The sequence below is a fragment of the Rhinoderma darwinii genome, chromosome 1, assembly GCF_050947455.1.
Source record: "Rhinoderma darwinii isolate aRhiDar2 chromosome 1, aRhiDar2.hap1, whole genome shotgun sequence".
In the NCBI taxonomy this organism is placed as follows: Eukaryota; Metazoa; Chordata; class Amphibia; order Anura; family Rhinodermatidae; genus Rhinoderma; species Rhinoderma darwinii.
The window spans coordinates 354924875-354950383 of NC_134687.1; the positions used below are offsets into that span (position 1 = coordinate 354924875).

At 40.5% G+C, this 25509-nt stretch overlaps 1 protein-coding gene across 5 annotated transcripts in view; it reads left to right on the plus strand.

Moving 5' to 3' along the window:
• TTC39B (tetratricopeptide repeat domain 39B) overlaps positions 1–19207 on the plus strand; it is a 335062-nt gene extending 315855 nt beyond the window's left edge. For 4 of the 5 annotated variants that reach the window (XM_075826659.1, XM_075826649.1, XM_075826667.1 and 1 more), the window contains 7 exons: positions 9749–9910; positions 10361–10452; positions 13828–13948; positions 16789–16900; positions 17868–17985; positions 18223–18339; positions 18811–19206. In XM_075826659.1, coding sequence (XP_075682774.1) covers positions 9749–9910; positions 10361–10452; positions 13828–13948; positions 16789–16900; positions 17868–17985; positions 18223–18339; positions 18811–18910 — 822 coding nt within the window. In that variant the 3' untranslated portion in view covers positions 18911–19206. Of the gene's footprint in view, positions 1–9748; positions 9911–10360; positions 10453–13827; positions 13949–16788; positions 16901–17867; positions 17986–18222; positions 18340–18810 lie in introns of all 5 variants that reach the window. The other variant, XM_075826679.1, reaches the window with a different exon arrangement.
• Positions 19208–25509: the final 6302 nt, after the last annotated feature.

Sequence of the window (25509 nt, forward strand, 5' to 3'; positions counted from 1 at the left end):
TCAGTGATATGTGCCTCAAGGGTCTGTGGGGGTAATAGGGTGCCCTTGACCAGATCATTGCAAACATTTAAAAATTTTGGAATAAGGAGTTGGTGAAATTTCTTGTAATAAGAAACAGGAAAACCATCTGGTCCAGGGCTCTTTCCATTAGGAATGGAACGGAGAACACCTAGCAATTCCTGTTGCATGAATGGTTTAAGCAAGGAGAGCTTCTCTTTGGGGGACAAAGAAGGGAGTGAGAGAATCTAAAAACTCTGAGGTGAGCGACCCAGCATCCTTGTGTTCCAGCAAGTTGTTCAGAGAAGTATGGAAGGCAAGGAATTCTTTGGTTGTGTTGTTAATATCTCCAACATTATTACCAGAGGCCGTTTTAATCTCTTGAATAAAGGAGTGGTTTGCCCGTTTCTTAACCCCTTCAAGACACAGCCTCTTTTGGCCTTGTGGACACAGATGATTTTTTTCAAATCTGACGTGTCGCTTTATGTGGTAATAACTTCGGAATGCTGTCACTTATCCAAGCGATTCTGAGATTGTTTCCTCGTGACATATTGTACTTTGTTAGTGAAAAACTTTGGTCGATAAATTCAATATTTATTTGTGAAAAACGTCAAATTTTAGCGAAAATTCGCAAAAATTTGCATTTTTCTAAATTTAAATGTATCTACTTGTAAAACAGATAGTAATACCACACAAAATAATTACTAGTTAACATTTCCCATATGTCTACTTGATGTTTTGCTTAGTTTTTTTCACGTCCTTTTATTTTTCTAGTACGTTACAAGGCTTAGAACTTTAGCAGCAATTTCTCATATTTTCAAGAAAGTTTCAAAAGGCTTTTTCAGGGACCAGTTCAGTTCTGAAGTGGCTTTGAGGGCCTTGTATATTTCCCCATTTTGAAAACTGCACCCCTCAAAGTATTCAAAACCGCATTCAGAAAGTATTTTAACCCTTTAGGCGTTTCACAGGAATTAAGGCAAAGTAGAGGTGAAATTTACAAATCTATTTTTTTTAGAAGATTTTACCAGAGAAACGCAACTCAATATTTATTGCCCAGATTCTGCAGTTTTTAGAAATATCCCACATGTGACCCTAGTGTGGTAATGGACTGATGCACAGGCCTCTGAAGCAAAGGAGCACCTAGAGGATTTTGGGGCCTCCTTTTTTTAGAAATATATTTTAGGCACCATATCAGGTTTGAAGAGGTCTTGTGGTGCCTAAACAGTCGAAAGCCCACAAAAGTGACCCCATTTTGGAAACTACACCCCTCAAGGCGTTTTCCTAGGGGTATAGTTAGCATTTTGACTCCACAGTTTTCTTCTTGCAGAATTTAGTGGAATTAGACTGTGATGATGAAAATCACCTTTTTTTTCTGCAAAAACATAGAATTTTTTCCTTTTTAGGAATAAAGGAGAAAAAGCACCCCAACATTTGTAAAGCAATTTCTTCCAATTACAGCAATACCCCATATGTGGTCATAAACTGATGTTTGGACTCACAGCAGGGCTCAGAAGGGAAGGAGCGCCTTTTGGATTTAGATTTTGCTGGATTGGTTTTCAGTGCCATGTCGCGTTTGCAATGCCCTGGAGAGACCAAAACAGTGGAAACCCCCCAAAAGTGACCCCATTTTGGAAACTACACCTCCTCAAGGAATTTTTCTAGGGGTATAGTTAGCATTTTGACCCCAAAGTTTTTTAATAGAATTTAGTGTAATTAGGCCGTGAAAATGAATATCAACATTTTTCTCCACTAAATTTTCCAATTTTCACAAGGGATGAAAGAGAAAAAGCACCCCAACATTTGTAACGCAATTTCTCCCGAGTACGGCAATACCGTCACAAATGTTTTTTTATTCGATTTTAATTAACCCTTTTAGGACTGATCCTTTTTTGCTTTTCCATTTTCGTTTTTCACTCCCCACCTTCCAAGAGCCATAACTTTTTTTTATTTTACCATCAATAGAGCGGTGTGAGGGCTTATTGTTTGCGGGAGGAGTTGTAGTTTCTATTGACACCATTTAAAGTACCATAAAATGTACTGGGAAACTGAATTTTTTTTTATTTGCGGATTGAAATTGGAAAAAACTGATTCCTCCATTGTTTTTGGGGTTTTGTTTTTACGTCTTTCACCGTGCGGTAAAAACGACAACTTTTAGTTTAGTTTTTCTGCGTCTCAAAACGATTACGGTGATTATTTATATAGGTTTTTTATATTTTACTACTTTTACAAAGAAAAGACTATTTGCTAAAAAAAAATAATTGTTTTGTATCATCACATTCTCAGAGCCAGAACTTTTATTTTTATTTTTTGGTCGATTGAGCGGTGTGAGGGCTTATTTTTGGCGGGACGAGCTGTAGCTTTTATTGGTATAATTTTATGATACATACAACTTCTTGATCACTTTTTTTTAGAGCGGACGGAGGTGACCAAAAAACTGCGATTTTGGCTTTTTAAATTCCTTCTTACGGCGTTCACTGTGCGCAATAAATTGTTTTTACTTTATTCTGCGGGTCAGTACGATTACAGCGATACCATATATATATAGTTTTTTTATGTTTTTTGCAGCGTTTGCACAATAAAATTACGTTTCTATAAAATAATTTATTTTCCAAGACCCCAAATTCTGAGAGCCGTAACTTTTTTTATTTTTTAGTCAAAGCTGTGGGAGGTCTTGTTTTTTGTGGGACGGGTTGTGTTTTTATTTGTACTATTTTGGGGTAAATGCGACTTTTTGATCACTTTTTATTCTACATGTTGGGATAGGTGGTGACCAAAAAATAGCGATGCTGGCATAGTTTTTTGTTTATTTTGTTTGCGGCATTCACCGTGCGGGAAAAATAACATTATAGTTTCATAGTTTGGGTCGTTACGAACGTGGTGATACTAAATATACTTTTTTTTTTTAACCGTTTCATTTTTTTCCTATAATAAATTACTTCTTATTGGGGAAAAAAACCTTTTATTTTTACACTTTCTTTTTTTACCTGCAGCTCTGATCGCTGCTAGAATACATTACACTACCTAGTAGTGTAATGTATTCCAACTGTCAGTGTGACGTCACAGTCACTCTGACCGTAAGTCTACGAGGACCAGCTAGAGGCTGGTCCTCATAGGCTTCCATACATGGCAGACCCGGAGGCCGTTGCCTGCCCACCGGATGCCATCAGGGGCATGGGGGCTGCCGATGTGCCAATCCCAATTGTATGGGGGCTGCCGATGTGCTACAAACCCCCTAAATGCGGCGATCGCAATAGATCGCCGCATTTAAGATGTTAATTGCCGAAACCAGCGGCGATGAGCCGCTGATTGGCAACACTGGAGTGTCAGCTAGCGGGGACAGCTGACCTCCCGGTTCCCGATGCACACCTTGTCGCCGACAGTGTGCATCGGGAACGACACGGTGACTTCCTGTCACTGACAGGAAGCCTATCCGGACCAGCCGGAGGTTGGTCCTGATGGACTTCCGTCCATGGCAGACACGGAGGCCATTGTTTGGCTTCCATTTGCCATGCTAACTATCGGCAAACCCCGCGATTTCAGACCGGGGTCTGCCGATATGCTAGAAACCCCTAAAATGCAGCGATCGCTGCATTTGAGGGGTTAATTCACCGAAAAGGACCGCTGGCCGGCAAGAGTCGAGTGTCAGCTGCCGGCGACAGCTGACTACCCGGTGCACACTGTCGCCGACCGTGTGCACTGGAAACAACTCAGTAACTATACGTCCTCGTGCGGGAAGTAACCTCCCGCGACAACGTATAGTTACTTACTCCGTGCGGATAGGGGTTAAGGAGAGCAGACCTAACCTTTGAGCCTCTGTCACCATGTGCATAGAATTTAAAGGTACTTCTCCGGTACAACTTGACAGATCTGATGTTTAATAAAGCCTTAAGTTTATTTCTGAGTATCTCCAAGTCATTCTGCTCTAGGGTAGCGCTAGAGCGTTTGCCGATGAGTTCCAGTGCCGCTATTTGGGTAAGAAGGGAATTAAGTTCTGCGGTGTGTTGCTTTTTACATCTAGAGCCTAGTGCAATTAGTTGTCTTCTAATGAAAGCCTTGTGCGTTTCTCAAACAACTGGGGAAGAAATCTCTGGCGTCTCATTCAGAGCGAAAAACTCAGAAAGCGACTTCCGTGTTTCCTCAAGGTGTTTCGGGTTGTCGAGAAGGGTTTCATTTAGGGACCAAGACCAGGATCTCGGGGGGTGGATGTTGGAAACCATTCCGAGATTTGGAATGATATCGGTGCATGGTCAGACAACTGGATAGGGCCAATGTGAGATGAAAGTGCCGAGTGTAGATATCGTCCTGAAAGAAGTAGGTAATCCAGTCTATGATGGGAGTTATGAATGTGTGTGAAGTATGTGAAATCTCTCTCTACAGGGTGATGTAATCTCCAAACATCCACCAGATCAAGCTGCCTAAGACAGGTTTTAAATTTCCTTAACTTCGTATAGGATATACAAGAGGTAACACTGGAGGTATCCACTAACGGGTCAAAATCAAGATTAAAATCCCCTCCCAATATCGGCATGCCTTCTGCACAATCTCTCAATTGTTCTAGTGTATTTATTAACCATCGCATTTGCTTATGGTTAGCGGCGTAGATGTAGGCAATGGTGACCGGGGCACCCGCTATTGAACCCTTAATAAAGAGGAAACATCCCTCTGTAACAGGATAGGTTAGAGTGTGTATGTAGGGAACATTTTTATGAAACTCAATACTGACTCCCTTCAAGGAGGAGGGGTGTGCACTGTGGTACCAAGTGGAGTAACAATGGTGAGAAAGCGAGGGAATGCGATGCGCCGTGAAGTGCGTTTCTTGCAATAAGAGAATGCTAGAATTCTCTTTTTTTTTCAGTAAGGCCAAGATCTGGCTCCTTTTTCTGGGGTCATTCAAGCCCTTCACGTTTTGAGTTAATATGAATATCCCCACACTTCAATGCCATGGCATATCAGTTATATGCACCAATTTTAGAAGAAGACCGGTATTGTTCTTGTGAAACATGGTCAGACAGGACAATGGGTTGTCTTATGATAGTGTGACACTTCAGGTGGTATGATAATCTAGCTATTATAGGCTTTGTGGGAATAACTTAACTCTCCAAAGAGTGAGGGAAACATTGCAAAACTATACAAAGGGGTAATTCAAAGGTAAACGATGGTATCATGCATACCAAATAATAGATGTAAATGGGACATCAGTTGGACATGAGATATATTAATACATTTCAATCTATAGAAATAACAGAAATATCGCCTAACTTGTCAGGGTCAGTATATGAGTGATAATTCCTCACCAATATTTAGAAACAAAACAAGAAAGTGAAGGTTAGTGAGTAGTATATGAGCTCTCCCTGACTAAGGGTATGTTCACACGATGTGTTTTCAGACGTAATTCGGGCCTTTTACTGCACCATTACGCCTCCAAACATCTGCCCACTGCTTGCAATGTGATTTACGGTGTTCTGTTCCCACAAGGCGGTATTTTACGCATCGTTTTTCAAAATACGGCGCGTAAAAAAGTGCAGGTCATTTCTTGGGACGTTTTTGGAGCAGTTTTTCATTGACTCTATTGAAAAACCGCTCCAAAGACGGTTGTAAAATATGCCACGAAAAACGCGAGTTGCTACAAAAACGTCTGAAAATCAGGAGCTGTTTTCACTTCAAAACCGCTCCGTATTTTCAGACGTATTTTGCTAAGCCGTGTGAACATACCCTAAAGAAAAACAGTGCTACTATAAGTGAACAGATAACACATTTAGTACCGTGAGTGAGAACATATTATGCACATGTATTAGTCGAACTGCCTATTAAAAGAGCTAAATTCTGCAAACCTTCATAGAATTCAAGTGGAGTCCATAAGAATTCCCTTTAGGTGCAAGCTTCCCCACTCGTTTCTTGGATTTGGCTGCTCTGCCAGAGCTTCCGGTTTCCCAGGGAGTGGGAAGAACAATGGATAGAAGAGAAGCAACGTACAGTACAGCTGACCAATCGGAAATTTGGAGATCAGGAGTCTCAAATACCTGTAGGGACTCAGGCAAGTCCCCATAGGTGCGGATTGTCAGTCACTGTCCATCCACCATAAAGGAAAGTCCAAATGGAAACCACCACCTGTAGACAATAGGCTTGTTTCTGAGCAGGTCAGTGAGGGGTTTGAGCATCTGTCTCTTGGAGAGAGTAATGTTAGCAAGATCTTGGAAAAGGGGAAGGCTCCAGGATTTCAAAGTGATTGGTTCAGCATCCCGTGCCTTCCTCAGAATATCATCACGTGTTACAGAGCTAAATAGGCGGCAAATAACATCTCTGGGGGGGATCTGTTGCTTTTGGTTTGGCCCTCAAGGCTCTGTGAACTCTTTCAATGGAGATCTCTTGTATGTATGCATCTCCAAGAATAGTAATGAACAGTTGTTTAATGGAAGTGGGTAGAGCTTCAGATGTGATCGACTCAGGGACCCCTTTTAATCTTAGACTGGTTAGAGGATCAAGACAACCGTGGGAGACGCAACAACCTATCATTTTATTGAGATGGTTTTGGCAGGTAAGAAAGGAGGAATTGGCTGCTGCAGTGTATGTAACTAGCTGAGATTGGGTGGACTCCAGCTGTTCAACCCTATGGCCTATCTGTTGGAAATTTTGTTTGATGTCATGTAGTTCTTTCACCACAGATTCTAGAGCTTTAGCCAGTGTTCTGCTTATAAAGGAATGAGAAATAGGAAGAATGCTATTGAGTTGTGCGTCTTACATGTCACTTTCATCATCTACCGTATTATGGTGTGGTAATTTTGGTGGAGACATCTTGTCACCTTGTGTGACTGTCGATCGAGCTTTGTAAAAAAAAATCACCGGATACGTCCAAAGTTATCAAGGCTAGTGGATCTGAAAGCCCCTGAGGAGTCTCTAGACTTATGAGGGCCAATTTTAACCATATTTACAGCCGCCTCCAACAGGTAGATATGTTGGTTAGAGGTGAGTAGCACTTACCTCAGGAATGATTGAGGTTCTGTCTTGAGTTAGATATCCCAATACATCTAGAAGAGTTAAACAGCCGTCATGTTAAAGCAATAACATGTATACTACTTCATATATCATAAAAGAGGGGTAAGTTATATTCCTCCTAAAAAATTAGAGCAGAGCCCTGGAGTAACGAATATGCGTAGACCGTATATTGGCAGAGTCCAGAAAAATTAAGGCTTTGCCTTGTATCCAGTACTTTCCAAGATGGACTTCAGGAGATTATGACAAGAAATTACAGTCTCTCTGCTATAGATGGTGGGATGTGAGGAAAAAAACACCTCCCAGGCTGTGGCGGGCCGCCTCTCGTTTTCAGGGAAAGGGAGCTACTAGAGCACAGTTGTGGCTATGAAAATCTAGGTGCTGTCCCCTCCTGTGGTAATACAGTATATGGCTGCAGTGTGGAGCCTTAGGTGCTGCCAAGATGGCGGCCGTTGCACAGTGTTATTTTGTCCAGGAGGTCTCTACAGTCCTCAATCTCGCCTGCTTTGCCGGACAGTAAGGAGTATTAGACTTCTGCTTGTAAGTATCAGCCCCAAGTCTGCTGGGCATAGATGTTGGAGCAGGGGGAAGGTGGATTCTAGTGTGGCCCTTCACAGAGGTGTAACTCTGATAGGGGACTCACTCCCTCCTTTAAAGGCTCTGTCCTCACCTGACGTTTGTGGTTGCCTCCTTTGTTAGGTGGTTATCAGGGAGGGACATCGCTGGCAGCAGATGATCCTTATTGTGGATGCTTTGGCGATCTTAGCAAGCGGAAGTGAGCCGCGAGTGGACCGGCCTAAAAATCGAGGCCCCGGCTTCACATGCGGCGCTAAGCCGCAATCTTAAAATGAAGATGGCCAAAATAACCACTCCAGACCTCTCTCATCTACACCCGGTCCTGGAATATGATAATTCCGGCTTTTTGTGGAGATGGATGAGTGGGATTTCAGCAGATTCTAACGGTGGGAAGGAGAGCTAGGGAAAAACACGTCCTCTCAGTGCAGAGTCAGGCCACCGACCAAATGCATTTCTTAACGCTTTATGCAAAGATCGAACTTATTCAATTTATCGGTAGGTTATATATAGGTGCAAATGGTCATATACTAGTACTTCTCAATGAATTTGAATATCATCAAAGTGTAAATTTATTTCAATTATTCAATTAAAAAAGTGAAACGCATATATTCTATAGATTTATTACACACAGAGTAATCCTATTTCCAGAATTTTTTTCTTTTAATGTTGAAGATTATGGCTAACAGTTAATGAAAACTCAATATTTAGTCTCGGCAAATGAGAATATTAGATAAGCCCAATTTCCAAAATTATTTTTTATACCGAAATGTTGACCTACTGAAAAGTATGTACGTTATATGCACTCAATACTTGGTCGGGGCTCCTTTTGCATGAATTACTGCATCAATGCAGCGTGGCATGGAGGCGATCAGCCTGTGGCACTGTTGAGGTGTTATGGAAGCCCACGTTGCTTTGATAGCGACCTTCAGCTCGTCTGCATTGTTGGGTCTGGTGTCTCATCTTCCCCTTGACAATACCCCATAGATTCTCTATGGGGTTTAGGTCAGGTGAGTTTTCTGGCCAATCAAGCGCAGTGATCCTGTGGTTAATAAACCAGGTATTGGCACCTACTCACACTGCCAAAAGTACCAAGTCCTGCTGGAAAATGAAATCATCTCCATAAAGCTGGTCAGCAGAGGGAAGCATGAAGTGCTCGAAAATTTCCTGGTAGGCGGCTGCGTTAACCAACAATGTTGCCCAGTGTCCAAAGTCCTGTTTTCAGATGAAAGTTAATTTTGCATTTCATTTGGAAATCAATCCAAGTTGCTTGCGGTCCAGTGTGATTTTTCCACAGTCCGTGATGGTTTGGGGAGCCATGTCATCTGCTAGCGTTGGTCCACTGTGTTATATCGAGTCCAGAGTCAACGCAGCCGTCTACCAGGAAATTTTCGAGCACTTCATGCTTCTCTCTGCTGACCAGCTTTATGGAGATGTTGATTTCATTTTCCAGCAGGACTTGGTACTTTTGGCAGTGTGGCAGGTGTCAATACCTGGTTTATTAACCACAGTATCACTGTGCTTGATTGGCCAGCAAACTCGCCTGACCTAACACCTCAGCAGTACCACAGGCTGATCGCCTCCATGCCACGCCGCATTGATGCAGTAATTCATGCAAAAGTAGCCCCGACCAAGTATTGAGTGCATATACTATACATACTTGTCAGTAGGCCAACATTTCTGTATTACAAATCATTTTTGAAATTGGGTTTATATAATCTAGTTTTCATAGACACTAAATTTTGGGTTTTCATTAACTGTTAGCCATAATTCTCAATATTAAAAGAAAAAAAATGCTGGAAATAGATCACTCTGTGTGTAATGAAGCTATATAATATATTAATTTCACTTTTTGAATTGAATTACTGAAATAAATTAAATTTTTGATGATACTCTAATTCATTGAGAAGGACTAGTACATTTTAGGGGCGGGCATACACTTAAAAATTAAAAGTATCTTGAAGATATGGAATTGTGAGTTCGCTATTTAAATTAAAAAATTCACTAATGATAATGTCCCCTTTCTAGGTCCCAAAATATGCAGCTATCATCTGACCTTTGTTATTAAATACTTATTACCTGCAGTGAACATATTTTTGTCAGATGAGTGTGTATTTAATCATCTTCTTTAATAATGTTTATCATCTTTTATGTTTATAACATGCCCATTCATTAATTTATTGTACAGGCACAAGAGACCTTCAAGCAATGCATTGTTGCCCAGCAGGAATGGAAACAGATTCACCACCTCTGTTACTGGGAGCTGATGTGGACCCATTCCTTCCAACAAGACTGGCTAAAAGCATACCACTATGCTGACCTGCTGTGCAAGGAAAGCAAGTGGTCAAAGGTGCTTTGCCTCTTTTATTATTTTAACATGTTTTATTGTTTTAAGTTATTAAATCAAAATATAAAATGTGCACTTGCCCTAAAGCTTTCATACAAATTTCTTTGAGATGTTTCTAAATCCTGTTTATAAAACCTATATTTCCTTCAAGTGGCTGATATGACTAGGGGCATGATGCACCATATCATCTGGTAAATTTTTGAAGTGCATCCAATTGACATCACAAAATGCACAAATGCGGCATTCACTCTGCTTTTATATAACAAAGGGATTTTTAGTTCTTAGTCTATAATGGATGAATACCAGAACGTGGCTCATCGAATTGAAGAAGTTGTCTACCTTTTCCTTGATGTAAATTGTCTGTTTAAAAATGTATTCTTGTTTCTGTGTCTCTTTATGATTAATAACCGAAATTCCATTATTGTGTCCAACGTGTTGTGATTATGATTTTAGGCAATCTATGTGTTTCAAAAAGCTGCAATCTTGAGCATGCTTCCAGAGGAGGCTGTGAGGTCCACAGGAGAAGATATAGTGGCCTTGTTCAGGTAAGACAGTGTCTTTTTAAGGGGTTGTCTGGTTTAGATAACCCAGTTGCTTAGGGCATTTTGAACACCTAATGCAAGGTTGCCCACAGATTACAGATGAAGACTGGGTGTCTTATCAGCAGGAATCCCTATGATTATTATTTTCAGGGGACTCTTCTAACAAAAAAAGGAAAGCCCCTTTTTAGTTTTTCATATTTAAAGAGGTTGAAGACTACTCCTTTACATATGCCACACGGCACATGGATGTTTAGTGAGTAGAGACACTCCCAAAAAGCGGCCCCTCGCTCTGGTGGACCCAATATCCCAGGCCTGCTATGACTATATGTCTATTAGGCCATTCCAATGGCACCGCCTAATAGACTGCCTGTAAGTTTTACACGTATAGTTATGGTTTAGAAAATCGCATTGTGAAGTCCCCTAGTGGTAAAAATAAACACTGTTAAATAAAGTTTTTAGTTAAAAAAAAAAAAAAGTGCACAGTAAAAAATTTAGAAAATACACATATATATGGTATTGCCGCGATCGTAACCACATGGTTAACGCTGTGCAAAAAAACAACTGTTACCTTAACCGTACCAACCAATAGAATAAAGATTACATGTTATTTACCCGCATAGTGAACCATGTAAATTTAACCGATTCCCGACCGTCGGCTGTATATAAGCGGTCGGGTCCTAAAAACCCGCACCATAGTGTATTTACGGTGCAGGTTTTAGCTTGGTACCCGAGCGATAGGGCAGCTGAGTGTCGGGTTTGCTGCTTCTGTATTCTCAGATAGTTTCTCAATGAGCGCTGTGTATAGAATAGAGGCAGCAGCAGCGCCACTGCCTCTATTGGTCCCAGTAATCATGTGACTGGTCACATGATCCCTGGGATGCCGTTAGTAGATTAACTGCGCTATTCCGTCAAAAAAACGTAAACCATTAGCAACGGAAGCATTACCATTGAAATCAATGGTAATGTAAATGGAAGCTATGGTTTCCGTTTGCCTTTACGTTGATGGGTTGCTCCGACGGAACCCTTCAACGGAAAGCGAACGCTGATGTGAACAGGCCCTTAACTATTTTGACCATTTATACTCATTTCAGCTGTGTTGGCTAAGTGCTGGTTAAAAGACTATTAAAGACTTGCATACTGGCTTAGCAGTATGCTATTCTGGAAAGCAGGGTAGTGAAGGCTGTGTACTTCGACACTGCATATGCATGTTGGAGAATATAACAATCACTACTGAACATCACCTGGCGTTGTTCACGGCCACTTTTTTTAAGGTGAAATGTGTAGGAGAACATTTAATAAATAAGCTGCATGGGTGCGAATGGAAAACCACCCCCCTTTCTGCTGACACATGAGAAAGAGAGATACAATTTTTTTATTTTTTTTTGTGTGCACATTTTCCACTGTTATCTGAATGCAGCAAACCAAGTAAACAATTAATATTTTCCTTCTGGATGCCATGACTGTGTCCAATGTATAGAAAGTAGCTATCCGGAGAACTCCAGTCTATGCATGTCCAGCTATGTACATTCCTGCACCTATGATCATGAAAACAATATAATATAAGGTACTGGCATCACTGTAGGCACAACCTCTGCTATGTTATACATGTCTGCTATATTTTTACAAAAGATGTTTTTTTCTTGACAAAACCGCTTTATTTAACCAGTTACGGACCGCCCATAGGCTATAAACATCTAGACACCTGTATGACGGAGCTTCAACCGGAGACCAAGCAGCGTGGTCTCCAGTCATGTAATCGTTGTGACCAGCTTGCGTGCCGACTGTGAGGAGCTCAGTGATACAGATGTCTAGAGACGGCTGTATCACGGAGCTTTCACCTGGAGACGACTCAATGCTGGTTTCCAGCTATGTGAACCGCCTGTCACCGCGATCCCAGAAAAGTTTGGCAGTACTAAACTTTTCCATTAGTTGCATCTTCTCCCTCTCTGGCAGTCGTTGTGGGGATGTTAAAGGGGTTTTCCAATCCCCAGGATAAGCCATCAATATTTGATCGGTCCCAGCATCCACGCCGTTCAGCTGTTTTGAAGGGGCCGCAGCACTGCTTCCCCTTAATTTCCTTTACTGATCAGACTTGTAGCGGCGGTTCACAGTGTTAGGGTATGTGCACGCACAGTGTTTTCAGCTGTTTTTCGGGCTGTAAACGTCCCGAAATGCGGCAGAAAAATCGGAAGCAGAACGCCTCCAAACATCTGCCCATTAATTTCAATGGGAAATACAATGTTCTGTTCTGACGGGGCGTTTTTTTTTTTTTTACGCCTAGTTTTCCAAAAACGGCATGTAAAAAGACTCCCACGAAAAAGTTCATGTCACTCCTTGGGACGTTTTTGGGGCAGTTTTTCATTGACGCAGTGAAAAAACGCAAGTTTGATTTAAAAAACACCTGAAAATCAGGAGCTGTTTTCCCTTGAAAACCGCTTTGTATTTTTGAGACGTTTTTTAGTAAGCGTGTGAACATACCCTTAGTCCACTTGAATGGGAGAAGGCTGTAATACTGTGAACCACTGCTACAAGTGTGTCTCTGAATGGCGGGGCTGCTCGGAGTCTGACACCGACCAATCCGATATTGATGGCCTATCCTGAGCATAGGCCATACATTTTTTGGGACCGGACAATCCCTTTAACGGTATTATTGCACTTCACAACATCTGTAACTGTCGTATGATGTCCGCAAGCCAGCTTTGCAAAATTGCTCTCAAAAAGCCAGTTTGTTCACCATTCATTTATAAGCTCCACCTTGCGACCTGCTTGTAAGAAATGCACACATATTTTGTATCGCTGAAGTCGGGAAAAGATGCCAAATATATATTTAGGTGTGTTTACCCAGTGTCATGCACCAGATGTCAAACATCACCTAAAATCACATTCTTTTTTCCTTCCATTATTTAAAAAAATGTAGAATGTGTTTTTTTTTGTTTTTTTGTTTTTACACAATATGGAAGCCAAATATGTTCTCAGAATTAAAAAAACAAGACCAAATACATGTAGGTTGGAAGATTAATAGTACAACAAGTTGCTTTTAAATTGGAATATGGCTAAAACTTGAAAATGGGCCTGGTCAGGAAGGAGGGTAAAGCTTCTGGTCAGGAAGTGGTTAAAAAATAATTTACAACTCCAGTAAAGCGGCTCAGAATATAGGTTTTGTAATAAAACTTCTGTTTATTGGTTTTAAATAATAAAACCATGAGGTGGTGTAAGAAGATCTGTGTCTGACGTTTCTAATAAGTTGTGTCAGAAGTATTGTGCCGTTTTCACGGACTTGTAAATTCAAATGTCTTAAGGCACTATTTATAAATCTCACCCATTGTGCTAAATTGGCTTTGTGTTGACCTTTTCTGAAAGTATAATTTTTTATTTCAGGCAGGTGGAAGGTTTGAAACAAAGAATTGCTGGGAAGTCGATACCAACAGAAAAATTTGCCGTTCGAAAGTCTCGGAGATATGCAGCTGCCAACCCAGTTAAACTGACCCTGCCAGCTTTGGTAAGACTGACACAGTAATGTACATGAGATCACGGAATTGATAGAATAGCAATGCACCTTGGGCTTCACGATCGTTTGCTGCTCTTTGGACAAAATACAGGCTGACGTTTCGCAGATCAATGTCGGTGAAATTAAATTTCCCGCCCCTGCACTACTGTAACGAGAGCAATTCTTATAATAGGAACATATTAGGGAATTGCTGTTTTGTACAATTTTCCTGTTTATTAGTGCAGGTTCACCAAAGGTAAATTTTATACTTTTATAGCATGCCTCCCAGGTATACTGACATTATATAGAAAAACTATTGTCGTGCAGGAGTGTGCACAATGATAGTTTTTCTAAATTACTTGTATTGGCGTATCTGTTTCTAAATACAGCAAGGACTGTCTATAGTCCGTGCTGCTGGTGGCTCATAAGCCTGCATTAAGGCTCTATTCACACGACAGGGAAACTCTGCCATGTGGCGGCCCTTTAAGAACAATCGACCCCAAATGGGGCTATTCACGCAGCAGATTTCTTTTTTTGACGGCCCAGTATATGGACCGTGACATCTGGGACTTCTCCAGCAGCAGTCCCCTACTCCGGAAGCAGAATCCCCGCCGATTCGTACGATGATTCTGCTCAGGGGCTCCTCCTGGAGCAGTTCCCTACAGTGGCACTATCTACATGAAGGGGGGTGCCATGGGGGTGCTTTGTACAAGGGGGGCTGTGTGGCAAAAAATTGACAAATGAAATTCATCCATTTTTAAAACTAACAGGGAGAAAAACTGATGCAAAACGGGAACACTGCCCAGATTGGAAACAGATGCAAAAGGCCAACACTCAGGCTCTATTCACATGACAGGGTCCAAGTGAGAGAGCGTCTTGCGAGTCTCCATGGCTCCTGTATCCAGAATGGCTGCCATCGTTGTAGGATCGCATTACATTTTACAGCGCTGACTGACATTCTACATACCGTAGCCATGGAGACTAGCAAGATGTGCTCTCTCCATGCTACTGGCGGCTCCTAACTCTGTATTAGGAGGGATTGCTTCCTGCTCGTCTCCATGGCTCCCGTATCTGGGACAGCCGCCAGTGCTGTGGAATGTAATGTGATCCTACAGCGATGGTGGCTGTTCTGGATACGGGAGCAATGGAGGCGAGCACGACTCACTCTCTCCTAATGCAATGTTATGAGCCGCTGGCAGCACTGACTATAGCCAGTCCTTGCTGTCATGTAGAAAAACTATTTTTGTGCAAACTCCTGCACTATAATCGTTTTTCTATGCAATGTCCGTATAATTGGAGGTATACTTTTCTTTTTTTTTAAGCCAGTCTGCTGGGTATCCTTCCAATCCAGACCGTACAATGAAACGCAATACTTATTATGCCCTACTAAACCGCAATTAAATGACACCTATGCTCCCTGTTGCTCATTACACTGGTTACATGTTTTTTGTAAAATCAAACATTTCTGCACTGTCGTACATCTCTGCCCTCATCTCTGTTTACCAACCCACTCTTTGCTCAGCCAAAAATCTTTGACTCTCATCCTCCATTATTAAATCTTCTTAGTCCTGTGCTGCAGCTATTCTGCGGAACTTACTGCCCTGGATCATGAGATTGACTCCTTACATTCCCACTTTTTTGTGCGCTTTGAAGACAAATTTTTTGAGGCCTATGTCACGTAACCTGACCTCTCCAACCTGTCCTTACCTAGCTACCCTTGTACCATCATAGAGTGTGATTTGTCACGGTCTTTGGCTCGCTCTTATGTTGCTGTAACCATGTCATGTTGAGAATGGGTGTACTGATGGACACCTCATTTTATAAAAGGGATTCTTTGCTTTACGGGTCCCTTGATAAAAAAAATTGGTCAAAGTGTCCCACTTCTGGAACCCCCAGCAATCCGCTTTTATCTGTGGGGAGGAATAGAAGTAACGGTTCAATTTGCCTACAACACCAGCACAGGGGGAATTGGAAATATTACACCGTGCCCATTCATATCAATAGGTTGTATGTAAAGTAGGACCGGACAAGTCCTCCTAAATGAAAGACTCTTTGTAACCGCTCTCTACTCAGGCCAAGAGATGAGTATCCTGAACAGAGGACCCCACTCTATTAGCTGAGAATTCCCTAATAGACCTTTCCTAACAACCCTGGTAAAGAAGCACTTCCAGCAAAAATGTTTTGCCTCCACAGTATCATTTATGCCACCTCAATTACAAATGAAAGGGTTAGGCAGGCCAGAACCACGTACTATAGAACTCTAGGTATCAGCTTTGTTAATCTTGGTATCCGCTTTTCTGAATGTTAGGCAGAGAATTAGTCTGGGTTAATGATTTCCAGGATTAGACAGCTATAATTGTTTTAGGGGATTTACCATAATGAAGTAAGTAGTGGTAATTAGAGATTAGAAAAGCTTAATGACAGGTCAGACTGACCCTGCTAAAGGTTCTTTTACACAGCTCGATATGGGCCGTGCAAACAAGTGCCGATAGACTAAACAGCTAGGCGATCGTGTGCTCCTTTCACATTGATCAGTGTTTGGTTATGTATGGGGTCGAGCGATTGTTACTACGGTAGTTTTTTCCCATACATTGCCATGTCCGCAGCACATCTCCCTGTTTATACAAGGGAGATGTGCTGCAGACTGGCGGCCATTTTATTGGCGGCATATACTAGCCGATCAGTCGATGAATTGGCGTTTGCTTGTTCATCGGATGATCGTTGCCCTGTTTACACAGGACAATTTTCAGGAGCGCGCATTCATATGAAGCTAGTGTACCCGATCATTTTCCCGTGTAAATGGACATTAACCTGAGTTTTTTATTTTTTACCTCTACCCTCCTGCGTTGTAGGAAATGATGTATGTATGGAATGGCTTCAAGATAGTAGGGAGACGATCTGATCTAACAGAAAGTCTGCTGGTTACCATAGAAAAAGCAGAAACGACTTTGCAGAATGAAAAAAGTAAGTGTGATTTTTTTATCTTATTTAAAAAAAATTCTAGTTAAAGTTTTTTAAAATATAGCAAATACTGGTTTCCACTTTTTCTTGATTTATAAATAATTATTTAGAAATTTCTATTTGAATATATTGTATATCCGAAAAGGGAAAAGGCATTTCTGTCATCAATTCAGTTCCAAATGTGCTCTAGATACATACAATATTCCAGCAAATTCTATGTTGGATGAAGAGCTAGAGATTCCTAAAGAGGTAGTGGCTAGGTGTAGTACTGGAATTCCTGGTTCTAATCCAGCCCAACCCATCCGCATGGTGTTTGATTGTTCCCACTGTGCTTGCATAGGTTTCCTCTGGCTCCTTCCCGTGCTCCAACAAACAAACTGTTAGATTAATTTGCTCATATGAAATTTGCCCTTGTTTAGAGTATGCCTGAGAAGAGAGAATTTACACTGAAGCTCCCATCGGGGACCACAATGTAACTAGAAAAAAAGTACACCCAATATTTCATTGGATAGTATGGAAGGTAAACCGAACGTAAAGAGAATGAACAAAAACACCTTTGGTACTACAACCATCCTTGTATGGCTTTGTTAGTGCAGGTTCAACCCTGGTGAGAGCATTATGGAAACCGGAGGTCAGTTGCAGCTCATCCTTGATCTGTAGTACAATGGGGTACAAATGTATAATGACCATTATTTATGGAATAATGGCATCAAATGGACACCACACTTCATTGGTGAAACTCTGTATTTATATAAGAATGCGATGCGTTCATACCAGCCGGCCTCCATCGTTGGCAACTATATTGAGGTCTTGTGTTTTTGCCTCCTAAACGTGTTGCATTCTCATTTATATAGTTTTTACATTAAAGTGTGGCGTCCAATTGGTGCTATTACGTGTCTCTCTTTAGGGCTGCAGAACTAAGAGTAGCATTTAAGTAGCAGTGTCTTCTTTATTTTTGTCTTGATTTTAGATCCAACTGAATACTTGGGAGACGATCAGTGCCTTGTCCAGTTACTGAAAGGCCTTTGCTTAAAACATCTGGGTAGATTATTACAGGCTGAACTTTGTTTCAATCAAGTGATACAGAGGTAGGAACAACATCTAGAAGATACTTTACCAATCCATCTTGACGCACGGAACTACAATAAATAAAGTGTACTTTGTCTATATACTTTTATTCTAGTAAAAATATAGTCCACACATGTGGTTCATATAAGAATGTTTGACTGTATATGTAGTTATAATATATATAATATACTATATTTGTCATTTTAAACCCATTGTTGAATATTTAAATTACAATTAATGGTTTTCTGACATTTCAGTGAAAAGAGGCTAAAGTATGACCACTATTTACTCCCATTTACTCATTATGAGCTGGGACTTTTGTACAAAGAGCAAGGAGACAAAGATAAAGCCATACGTTTCATTGAAGCTGCAAAGTAAGTTGTACTTTTGACAGGGAACTGAAATAATCCTTTCCATGTCTGTAACATCCCTGAACACAATCTCATATTACAGTTTACTAAATTAATTTTTCACACTAATAGGGCCCATGGACAGGCTAAAACAGAGCACATCTCAGCAAGCCGTTTTGCCTCCTCTGTTACAGGAAATCTTATAACGTCGACAATGACGACTTAGTTTCCACCATATCAGCCGCCCTAACACAGAAGTAACTTCCACTTCGCCCTGAAATGAACTGTGTTGTGTTCATTTATACAAGTGCTTTCATGCAGTAGTGTCAATGTAGCCTGTAACTGTTCACAAAGATACTCTGCATCATCTATACTTTTCATTGTTTTATTAAATCTTTGAAAATTTCAGGGAACCAAACCGAATGTATCAAAGTACTGCTATTTATGTTTTTGTAACCATTCTATTTTACTAATCAATGTGTCTTTTATTTACAGAAACAATTATAAAGACTATTCCATGGAATCCAGATTGCATTTCCGAATCCACGCAGCTCTCGGCAGCCTTAAAGGCACACCGCCAGCAACCCCTCCATGACAAAATGATCCGGGTCTTCTTTTGTAAATGAGCATTTCATCTGAAAGAATGTAGCAACAGAAGTATTTTGTTGGCGGTTAAACTAGTTAAGTTATACATTTAATGACTGTTATCCTCCGTGATTTGACCTGTTGTCCAATGTACCTCTTATTTTCTATGGTAATTGTACTATAAAACATAATATGCATTCTTAAAGGAAAAAGTACAGAAAAAGTTGATATATATATATATATTTTGTTTCCAGAAAGAAATAATTTATGTCTGTACACACTTAAATGAAAATATTTTAAAAACAATTTCTGGTTCAGTAAACTATAATGCAAACAATTTGGTTTTGTCCATGGTTTTTTTATTTTTTTTATTTAATGAATGTAATATATGAACATTGCACTGTCAAGCTTTACTCCACTCTAGTGAAGGAAAAATAGCAACAAATCACATTGACGCTTTCACTTTCAAAAGGTCATCTGAAAACTGGGAGCTTGTGGCTACATGCACACGTTGTGGAATGTGATGCGAAAACTCCATCAATTACGAAGGATAAATCCGCACTTCAAGAGGCTCTGTCGCCACATTATAAGTGCCCTAAGCGAGATTACGCTTGTTGTGCTGTAAGTCCCACACAAACGTTTCCGAAGTGTCGGGATTGTGAATAGACATCGCGTCCTGGCTGGAAGCGATGTCTATTAACTCTGAAGACACTTCAGTAACGTTAATGTGTGAGTATGTGACTGCACATCATGATCTAGCAAGATCATGATATGCTGAATAAATGAATGGAGAGAAGTGTATGACGCTGGTTGGTCAGCGTCATACACTTCTCTCGACAACGCCACTTGGTCAAAAAGTAAAAACACGCCCAGTTGTCTATTAAGAAAGTCATTAGCATAAATCTAAAATAGGTCGTAACTCCGTCAAAATTGATAGTTTTTCTAAATAAAAAAACACGGCTGTAATCTATATTACAGCGCCGATCACATTGTGTAGAAGATAGGGCACTTATGATGTGGTGACAGAGCCTCTTTAATATTGCATTTTTTTTTTATTTCGTTTTTAGATGAAGATTTTACATTTTGATGCGGAAACGGGTATGGATTATGTGCTGTGGAATTTGGTGCGTTTCCTTTAAATAAACTTGACGTGCTGTGGATTTTAAAATCCGCACCACAGATCAATTTACGTGCAGAAAAATCTGTGCAGCAAATTCGCGCGTAATACACATCATATGCATGTTGCTTGAATCTAATTGGTTACTATAGGCAAGTGCATCACTTTTCTCTTGCACTAGTTTTCAGAAATCTCTCCCATTATTCCTCAAAACTACATTACCTTACAAAATTATTCTTAAGAGTGCGTTTTCTGTTGCGTTTTTTTGCCACTGCAAAAAATGCGAAGAATGGCCCTGCAAAAAAAATGCATCTGCATTTAGGAATGAAAACTGCATCAAATCGCAGTAAAAATGTATTAGGCTATGTAGTGCAGTTTTTGCCCGCGCAGCGAAGCCGCACCGTATGAATGCACCTTCAAGAGATCTACACCTACACACAAAGCTTAATTCAGCCTTTGAAGGAATTACCCTGGTCATACTCTTAAATTGTACTTTTAAAATTTACTAACTCTCAGAATTAGAAATCCTTTGAACCCAAAAATACAGTTTTTAAATTACTGGAGTTAAAAATAAAAAAAATCGGAAAAAAACATTTTTTAATTTTCTGCATCTCAAAGTCCAAAATATGCCAAAATTCTTTAAGAGGTGTGCACCTTTTCATAAATTTGGTGCGGTTCTTGCCAGTCTTTGAAAACTAGAGTGAAGATTGACAGTGGTCCACCGCTAAAGTAATAAACCACACCTATGCAAAAACATAAGTTTAGTAATTTTTAATCTGGTCCAGTTCCAGAGGGGATAGGCCTAGAAACAGATCACGTGTATTTCTGCAGACCTGCTCATGTAGAATGTACAATGGTCCTTAAGGACATGGTTTTCATCTAAGACCCTAAACGGGTCTATACTTGTGTAATGTATATAGGAGAACTTCAGATGCATACTGTAAACTGCCAGAAATGTTCAGCCCTATTCTTAAAGACTTAGTGTTTTGCTTTATAGAACAGAAAATCCATTCCAGAATGCAGAAATGTCCCTTATGAAAGGTGAACCTCTATTTTAACTTGTATATTTAACCTTTCATACACCACTTCTTCCTCTTAGGCCTCATTTACACGAACGTGATATACGTCCGTGCGACGCGCGTGCTTTTCACGCGGGTCCCACGGACCTATACAAGTCTATGGGGGCATGCAGACAGTCCGTGAGTTTTGAAGTCAATGGGTGCGTGAAAACCACGAAGGTCGCACGGAAGCACTTCCGTGCGAACGGCGTGATTCGCGCAAGAGCTGTCCAACTCTGAATGTAAACAGAAAAGCACCACGTGCTTTTCTGTTTACAAACATCCAAACGGAGTGTCTTAGAGATGAGCGAACCGAACTTCACCAGGTTCGGCCGAACTCGTTTTGACCGAACCCGGCAAAAATTTTTGCGGTACGCGACGTCAGGAGACAGTCACTGTCCAGGGTGCTGAAAGAGTTAAACTGGGTCAGCACCCTGGACAGTGACTTCCGATCACAATATACATGCACGTGTAAAAAAAAAAAAAAGAAGTTCTGACTTACCGATAACTCCCGGCTTCTTCCTTCAGTCTGACCTCCCGGGATGACCATTCAGTCCAAGTGACAGCTGCAGCCAATCACAGGCCAAGCACAGGCCAAGCACAGGCTGCAGCCAATCACAGGCTGCAGCGGTCACATGGACTGCCGCGTCATGCAGGGAGGTGGGGCCGGATGTCAAGAGAGGGACGCGTCGCCAAGGCAACGGCCGGGAGACCGGACTGGAGGAAGCAGGAAGTTCTTGGTAAGTATGAACGTCTTCTTTTTTTATTTATTTTTTATTCAAAGGTTGCTGTATATTGTGATCGGAATTCACTGTCGAGGGTGCTGAAAGAGTTACTGCCCATCAGTTAACTCTTTCAGCACCCTGGACAGTGACTGACGTCGACTAGCCTCATCTCTATGATGGTGGCTGCGCGAAAATCACGCAGCCGCGCATCATACACTGATGACACACGGAGCTGTCAAGTGCCTTTTGCGCACGCAAAACGCTGCGTTTTTTTGCGTGCGCAAAACACACACGCTCGTGTAAATGAGGCCTTAGGGTATGTTCACACGGCTTATTATCGGCCGTTTTTCTGGCCGAAAAACAGCTGAAAAATCAGAAGCCGAACATCTGACCATTGATTTCAATGGGAGAACGGCGTTCTGTTCCGATGGGCTAATTTTTTATGCGGCCGTTTTGAAAAATTACCGTTTAAAAAAAAAAAAAAGGAAAAAAAAAAATGGCTGCGAAAAAAGTGCATGTTACTTCTTCAGCTGTTTTTGGAGCCATTTTTCATAGACTCTATATAAAAACCGCTACAAAAATGCTGCGAAAAATGCGAGTTGCTAAAAAAAAAAGGTCTGAAAATCAGGGGCTGCTTTCCCTTGAAAACGGCTCTGTATTTTCAGATGTTTTTTATTTTGTATGCGCACATACCCTTATAGTCACCAATAGAATACATGTGTATTAGCCAGTCCTTAGATATTTTATAGACCTTTTTTCTGGTCGGTCATTTCAAGAGTTTTTGTTTGCACTGTTACATCGCCTATGCACATTATATTAACCCCTTTAATGCAAAATTACATACATCATTATGTTGTATATGTAATTGTTGCTTGTGCCCATGCAATCAACAGTGAAGTGTGGTAGTAGCGGCCTGAGTAGCAGTCAGAGAAAACTCAAACATATGTCAATGTATAAGCATACAGTGCCATTGTAAAAATGTATGCTGCAGTGTGTGTGTGTGTGTGTGTGTGTGTGTATATATTTATATATGTGTATATATATATATATATGTGTGTGTGTGTGTATGTAGTTTCTTGGCAATTTCTCCCATGGAATAGCCTTCATTTCTAAGAACAAGAATAGACTGTCGAGTTTCACATGAAAGCTCTCTCTTTTTCTAGCCATTTTGAGAGTTTAATCGAACCCACAAATGTAATGCTCCAGATTCTCAACTAGCTCAAAGGAAGGTCAGTTTTATAGCTCCTCTAAACAGCAAAACTGTTTACAGCGGTGCTAACATAATTGCACAAGGGTTTTCAAGTGTTTTCTAATCATCCATTAGCCTTCTAACACAGTTAGCAAACACAATGTACCATTAGAACACTGGAGTGATGGTTGCTGGAAATGGGCCTCTATACACCTATGTAGATATGCATTAAAAACCAGACGTTTGCAGCTAGAATAGTCATTTAGCACATTAACAATGTATAGAGTGTATTTCTGATTAATTTAATGTTATCTTCATTGAAAAAAAACTGCTTTGCTTTCAAAAATAAGGAAATTTCTAAGTGAGTCTAAACTTTTGAACGGTTGCGTGTGTGTGTGTGTGTGTGTGTGTGTGTGTGTGTGTGTGTGTGTGTGTGTATGTATATATATATATATATATATATATGTGTATGTATGTAATATATATACACCTCCATGTGGATCAAGCTGGGCTGGAATGAAGAGAAGTGTATGATGCTGATTGGTCAGCGTCATACACTTTTCTTTGCAACGCCCACTTTGTGAAAAGTAAAACAACGCCCAGTTGGGCATTAAGAACAAATTTGCATAAATCTTAAAGTGTTCTTAACTTGGTCAAAAATTATTATTATTTTTTTTTTTTAAATGTTTATCTACATCAAAGCGCCTATTAGATTAGGTAGGAGAGGGCAGTTCTAAACTGGTGACCGAGCCTCTTTAACATCAATGGGACGTTTGGGTGGAATCTGCAAAAAGATTGAGCAGGGCTCTTCTTGATTTATAATCAGCTAGTGGGAAAAAGAAGCGTCCGACTCCCATTGAATGAAATTAATGGGAGGGGGAATTTTGGAGCGGATTCAGCCTGCAAAATTCCTCCGTGTGAACATACTCTTATAGCTAGACATAGTGGGGCAGATTTACGAGCTGTTCTGTGCCAGAAATACAGCTGTACTTTCTTATTGGCGCAAATAATTTTAGAAAAATGTATCAATGAAAGCTACAAAAAGAACAGTTTTTTTTAAAAAAAAAAAAAGAAAAATTTCAAAAAAAAAAAAAAGTGCTCCAAAGCAAACCAACCAAGAGGTGATTTAAAGCTAGACAGAAGTGTCTAAAGGTACACCACGTTTATCATTCAGCCTGAGCCACAATAATAAATTTGGTGCATCTAGTCTAATTCTTAGCTGTCTGAATTTAAGATTGTATTCGTAAATCTTCAAGAAAAAATTAGTAGGACCTGTGGATAATGCAAACATTTCATCCTTGGCATTTGCCTTTCTCTAATGACAGTGGTTTCCTGTCCTTTCATAATGCTTTGAACATTAGGTGTTTTGTATATTTGTGTGTATGTGGCTAGGTCTAATATAAATGATCATACATAGATGTTCAATAAAAATATGCTACTTTCGCACGATCTCTATTCTAATCCCAAGACTGGACTTGATTTATGTTGCAATCACAACTTCTTAAGTCAGTTTGGCAGGGCTCTAAGGCCTCATGCACACAAACGTGTTTTTGCGTCCACAATTTATCCGCAAAAGTGCGGATGGTTTGTGGACCCATTTATTTCTATGGGCCCATACACACGACCATGGTTTACACGGACCGTATGGGGGCTGCAATTGTGGACCGCAAAAACTCAGGACAAGTAATTTTATGGTCTGCAATTGCACCATTGAAATTAATGCAGATGTTTTGTGTGCATGGTCAGTGATTGCGGACGGCCCACGGGTGACACTACACCCGCCCTTGCCTGTAATCACGGGCTGTGCACGTGGCTGCGGTCATGTGCATGAGGTCTAAGTTAAAGATTATTCTCAAGACCATCGGCAAGATTGGGTGTACTGCGTTTATGGCTCATGCACACGACCGTGTTTTTCTTCGGTGTGCTATCTACATTTTTTGTGGTAAACGGTCTCACAGGACAGTGGGTCAAAGGTTAGGTGGTTCCTGTTTACGACATACTACCTCCAAAGTGTTGAAAAGATAGAAACTCCAAAATATAGACCAAACAAGAGAACACAAGGAGTCAGACTATTAGTAATATGAAAATAGAAAATCTGAATCTTTATTAATACACAAAAGTACACAATAAAGAATTGTAGAGGATCCAACATAACGTTGGACTGGATAGGAGCCACTAAAGACCAGTGTGATTTACAAGGTATTATGGGACTGATGCATGAATGAGGTATAATCCAAAAATTATTGTAATGAAGTGGTGCAATGCACCTCTCTAAAAATAGGATATTCTCCAAAGATACATGAAATACCTAGTAACAACAATAAAGATACACTGTAGGTATGAAGTACATCAAAAACACAATAAATAGGTAACCCGTTCACAAAAGAAGGGGGATAAACAGTGATGTATATAGTGTGTATGGTGGAGGTAAGGGTTGCATGTAAGACCACCCAGATTAATTTACCAAAGATGAAATTCCCCAAATGGAAATATGTACAACACCATCCCATCAAGATGTCA